General features: G+C 36.7%; 1 protein-coding gene across 2 annotated transcripts in view; it reads right to left on the bottom strand.

The window, feature by feature from the left end:
• Nucleotides 1–3633: 3633 nt before the first annotated feature.
• RTTN (rotatin) overlaps nt 3634–6000 on the bottom strand; it is a 79318-nt gene continuing 76951 nt past the window's right edge. The window contains exons 49-50 of one of the 2 annotated variants that reach the window (XM_051774413.1): nt 5383–5963; nt 3634–3905 (exon numbers count right to left, since the gene is read on the bottom strand). In XM_051774413.1, coding sequence (XP_051630373.1) covers nt 5881–5963 — 83 coding nt within the window. In that variant the 3' untranslated portion in view covers nt 3634–3905; nt 5383–5880. The remainder of the gene's footprint in view (nt 3906–5382; nt 5964–6000) is intronic. The other variant, XM_051774402.1, reaches the window with a different exon arrangement.

Genomic DNA, 6000 nt, shown 5'->3' with positions numbered 1-6000 from the left:
ATGTTAAATAGGACTGGCCTCAGAACTGACCCTGGGGGAACACTGCTAGAGACCAGCCACCAACTGGATTTGGCTTCATTAAACACAACTCTCTGGGTCCAGCATTCCAGTCAGTTTTTTACCCACTGAGTAATCAGCTACATGAGATTCCACATTTGAGAATGTTTTGTTTTCTACAAAATGCTTATTAAACTAGTATTCCAATATGAACAAAGAAATCTTGCTTGTAAACACTGTAAAAGTTTTAAACACTTTACACACGGTGATACATTTGTGTAAAGTACTTAGAACATTGCACAATTTTTAACATGCATAATTTAGCATTAATGAAATATTTTCGTTTGCAATACATAATGGTCACAGCTATTAATTCTGATAACTTCTTGCACTGGTTTTATGAGAGAAGGAAGCCAGGTTAGCAAAGTGTTCAGCTTTTTGCAGAGTAAAGCATGTTCTCTAAGTTGCAGGGGCATATCTCTGACAGCTTTGCAAACCCAGACCAACAGATACCTGCTAGCCTCTTGAGAATCACCAGCTACATTTGGTAGCAGAAGATCTCAATAAATTCACATGAATTTTGGTCTTAAGGTGAGCAAAGTAGAAAAAATAACATATGCTACTTAAAAAAATAAAGGACAAGAAAAATTGTAATAAACTATGTAATTTTCTATTAAAAACCAAGGAATACTGAAAAGTGTTTTTTTCTTATTTAATTTTAAAAGAATCAACGTTCTATTTCAGATAGTTTGAGAACAATTACATAATTGTTCATATTAAGGATTAGAAATGTCCAATCAAATTCAAGATTTGTGTATTCAACAGAATCACTGGGCAGAAGAATTTACATTTTTAGGTTCTAAATAATGTATTTCTGGATCTAAAAGGTAGATAATGGTATGTCAGTAATCCACAACAAAGAAAAAGAGACAGAAAAAAAGCAGAAAAACATTAGCACTGAAGTTATTAAACATTTATTAGAATTTTCTGAAAAACTAAAATCATCTTAAAATACATGAAAAATGCAAAAAATGTAACACTAATCAAAATATATTTTTATATTTATTTCTTTATAAAGTAGATTATTTGTACTTCCAGCTGAAGTGGAAAGGAAATGTAAAAATTTTGTGGAACAAATAATGAACTTGTTTCCAAACAGCTCCATCATCTATTTATTGAAACCCCATCTAACTGCAACTGTCTTCCAACACTTCCATTTTGAACACAACAGTGTCATATGCCATACTGATTTCTACTAAAATTCCATTTCTGCTCAGCAAAGACTTGCATGCATATAGTAAACACTAAGAACTGGGATCTAAAAATGTGCAAATTTATTGTCCTGTTGGCAAGCAGAAAAGAAGTCGGAATGATGACATTACATCTGGATGGATCATTCAAAATAGGTCCATGTGTTCCTGAGGAATGAGTACCTTTGTGAACCTGAGCACATACGTTTGCTGTAAATCTAACACAGACAGTCTCCATTTTGGATGCAGGAAACCAGGGGCTCTGAGAATCTCCTCTTCAGTGAAAACAAGACCAGCTTTTCCATGTATTTTTTTTTATCTTGAAAATGTGGTAGCTGACATAGGGCTGAAAGGGTGGAGGGCAACATGCAGCTGAATACAAAATTGAGTAGTAAAACCCCTACTGCTGATGTTCAGCACCTAAAACACCAGTTACAAAACTAAGATAACTAAGATGTGCCCAAACATAGCTAGGACTGAGGCCAGAGGGCACAGACTGACCCTCACCCATGGGGCCAAATCCTTCCTGGTTACACAAGGAGAGTAACCAGGTCTTGGGAATGCCCAGAGCCCACACAGAATTGCTGAATGAGGTCAGGTAACCACCAAATGATGATGATGAGGTGATAAATGCAGAATGCACAACTTCCACAGTGCGGCCAAGAGATGAGCCTTACGAGGAGCGCAGTGTTGTGAAATTATATTTATCACAACTCTCTCTCTACCCTAAAGTAAAGGCAGTATGACTGCTATCACAGCAGTGTAGCTGTAAATGATTACTTTAGGAGCCATCTGGGATAAAGAGTTGAAGGAATTACCTTTTTTTTTTTTTTTTTTGCAACCAGAAGAAACCTCAAATGAAGTGTAGAGTGTCCCTAGATTCCCCAGTGGACAGCAATCTCTCTGTGTCTGCTAAACATTTTTTTCCCCCCTGCAAGATAGTAAAATATTTCTCTGAAGGACAACCAAATTTGAGAAGCTGTCACAGTAGCTTCTATTTTACTGTGAAGGGAAATTCTTACAAAAAGCTGGACCATAGTCTCAGTATAGAAAATTCCCCACCCCAGTCTGGCCAGTACTGCTGCCACAAGTCCATAATTGCCGTAATTTGCAAGTTTGATATGGAGGGGAACCAATGGAAAACTCTATCTGGGGCTGTGTAGTTGCTGAGTGAGGAGAATCCGTACATCCAAATTGCTGGAAGAGCAAACAGTTCCTTTCTCATAAATGAAATGGTTTTTTCTGAGGATTTTCAAGTAGGCTTGAAAATCTATTACTCAAAGGTTTGAAAACTTCATCAGCAAGTCATGAACAGCTCTATTTGCATGAACACACACAATCAAAACTAAATGATTTAAGTTTAATCTACAATTTTTTACCACTCAAGCGAAAATTATTTCTTTGAAAGATTTGAACATGCACTAGATGACACATCCCTCTTAAAAAAAAATCCGAAAGCCTCATTTTTAGTGGATTTTATGCACTTACTTCTTTTGAATTTAATAACTTCTTTCTTGATTACAAGCTTATCATAAAAGATAAAGCAACCAAGTAAGAGTATGATATATCTGCACTTAGTGCAAATGGCAATTGTGCTCTCCTGGATAAGGATTTTCAAGAGACTCCTAGCTTGCACAGCCATGCCTTTTATTAGGGAAACTAGATGAAAGTTGAATATTACCTCTTAAAATTCTGTAGTCTATTCAGGGAATCCATCTTCATTTTAATTGCACTTTCTTCTGCAGGGTTAGAAATTATTTTACAGCTTTTAGAATTTGAAGGTATTTTAGAGTTTAATTTTCTTTGAAAACACAAACATGATAAATATCACATCCTTCAAGATAGCCGGATCTTCAAAATTCTATTTAACTGTGAATGTGGTCTAAATATTTTCATTTTCTTTCATGAAAGCTATTAAGACTAAAGGTTATTGTGAGGCTATTTATGCTAGTCTAAGTGCCGGTGAACAGAAATTATATATATATATATGTATATATATATATAAATGTTAACATTTTATAATTCACTTTGTTAACATGCAGGAAGACAGGATGCAGCCACTGTATGTCCCTAATTTTCAAGGGAAAAGGTGATGAAGGCAGAGTTGTCATTTAAATAAACACATAAAGCCCTTTCCTTAATATTGAAAGAGAAAAGTTTAAAGCATATACAAAGTGACTATAGAGATTTTAGCTCTTAGAGGTTAAAAATTATTTTGATTTTCCAGAATAGCAAACAGAAGTATTTACTTCTGCCATTGCTACAGTTGCTTTCCATAACTGTAAAATGTTGCAAAATAATGAGAAAATAGCAGATAGAGCTATGCTCATTTTGAGGTAAACACACACTTGCACTAAGGCTTATTGCAACAACAAATGTATTAGTAATTTATCCAGATTTTTCAACATGAATAGTTTCTTCAAGAACTTGTACAGTTTAGTAAAATAGAAATGTGTAATAGAAAACAAGCATCCAGATCTTCTGTGGTCTTATTATATTGTACTTGCATTTAATGAAGTCATGTAACTCTGCAGCCCTATGTCACCCCACGAAATCCACGCGTATTTCTACGCTTTGAATGAGCTCTCACCATCCTCGTGGGAGTGGTTAGCTCCATTAGAAATCATTTGGCATTGAGTGCTCTCACTTTTTGTGTCTCTGAAACAGAAAAAATATGGTAAACTATCTGCATTTTGACTTAGAAACTATGAGAAAGATCGTTGGAATCAAGTGTGGAGGAGCAGGAATCAGAGTGGGAACAGTTCCAGGCATGGAAAAAGATATACAACAATTGAAAAAGGACTTTATTATATGGATTTTACAGTTCTTACGTAGTTTCAAATATGTGTATTGTACGTCACCCCTACAGTTGTACTGCCCAGGCATGCCAGGAGTTGTCTGTTCCCTGCTTTCCCCACTTCTCCCTCTGATTAGCTGAAAAAGCTGCAGTGTGGAGAGAGCTACCATTACATCTCTCCTCTCCCAGTTCCTCCCCAGTTCCTCCCTCTTCTCCTGACTCCCTACTCCTATTCGTTCCCCTGGTTGTCTGTCTCATGCTCCACCCCATTTTCTCGCCCTTTCCACGCCAGAGCTTATATAAACCCCCGCACAGTTTCAGTGAACGGCCATCGCACCTCCAACCTTCGAGCCGGACTGTTTGTGCAGTGTCGCGGTCCCACACACCTCCCCCTCGGACCGTGGCAATCAAGTATGCTGAAATATAAGACTTTGAAGAGACTCGGCAGCCACCAGTATGAGGGGAAGAGACCTCCCCATTCGAGCACAGACAGCAAATGCTGACTTGCAGAGCTGCCTGCTTTTAAGAGTTGTCCTGCCCTGAAGCTGACTGTTCTGCAATACTATGGGATGAGCATTTAACAACCACTTTACAAAATACAATCATCACACAACACAGCAAGCGGAAAAGAATCGGGTTCTGGTGGTCCATACCTGCTTTTTGCTTGGAGGGGTGGGAGATCAGCCGATAATTACATTTCTAGTAATGACCTGATCCAGCCATAAGCATCACACAGTCAGCTGAATAATTTACAAGCATTGCAAAACAAACAAACAAACAAAAATCTCCTGTCAGTAGAAAATCACCCAGTTAGGAAGAAAAGACTAACTACAGATAGACATGGTCCTGCTATAACTTTCAGAGGTGTTACTCAGGTGTTGCTTTGAATTAACTCACTTATCTCTGACCCTGACTTAAATAAAATATTTATGTGTTGAAAGAAATTAAAACACCCTGCTAGATACTCCAGAAGCATGGTCAGAAAAACTGTGGTGCTCAGAGATCAATGCATTTTTCCCTCAAACTCTTTCAGTATAGAATACTGAAAAACTTAGGACCATAGTTACATAGTAGTACTTAAAAGACAACACAGGCCTGGATAATAGAGGGGGTTTTGCCTCAAGTGAAAGATTTGAAGTGCTTATAAACTGGAAACCAATAGATTTTTTTTCTCAAATATTTTCTACAGCATTGTAATGTAACTAAAATGGATGCACACACCTCATGTCCTAAATAAACTGCTATATTAACATAATTGTCACCTGTAATATCAGCAAGAGCTCTTTTTCAATTGTTAGCATCTTGAATTGAAATCTCCTTCAAAACTGAAACATATACCTTGCTGTTTTGAACCTAATATAACACAACACAACGGCCAACATTTTCAGTTCTTGAATCTGAGCATACACTGTGCACACCTGCAATGTTAAAAATTACAATTCACCAACAGCAAATGTTGATCTCAAAAACCCCTTTATTAAGAACAATCCAAACCAGAAACTCTAATACTATACAGTAACAATTTCAATGCATAATTTAAGAAAATTATTGATTTTTCACATCCTTTCCCCTATACATTCCTTCTTTTGTGTACATACTTTACATAGTAGCATAATTATAATTTCCCATTGGGATTACAGAATAAATAGTTTGAACCACGTATAGTGCAATTTCTTTGGTTCAAAGCAATGAACTCCTTCCTCAAAGGCTTCATAAATTTCTTCCATAGCACATATGCTGCTGCCACAGAACTATGAATCAGAAGTGCTTTCCTTGAATTTCAGGCTCCCATTGAACAAGCTGTTCAAGTACAACATGAGGAGTCAACTGATGTCACTAACAATCAAGAAGCTGCACTATATTCTCTAAGCATTTTACATAGTAGGCATGTAGTTCATTTTCTTCTGGCTGTGGAGAAGCTAAAAGGAAGAAAAAACAAGATTTGAATTTCTAGTT

The sequence above is a fragment of the Manacus candei genome, unplaced genomic scaffold, assembly GCF_025592945.1.
Source record: "Manacus candei isolate 608988 ecotype Guabito, Panama unplaced genomic scaffold, ASM2559294v1 h1tg000008l, whole genome shotgun sequence".
Classification (NCBI taxonomy): Eukaryota; Metazoa; Chordata; class Aves; order Passeriformes; family Pipridae; genus Manacus; species Manacus candei.
This window is presented reverse-complemented; position numbering and strand designations above follow the sequence as displayed.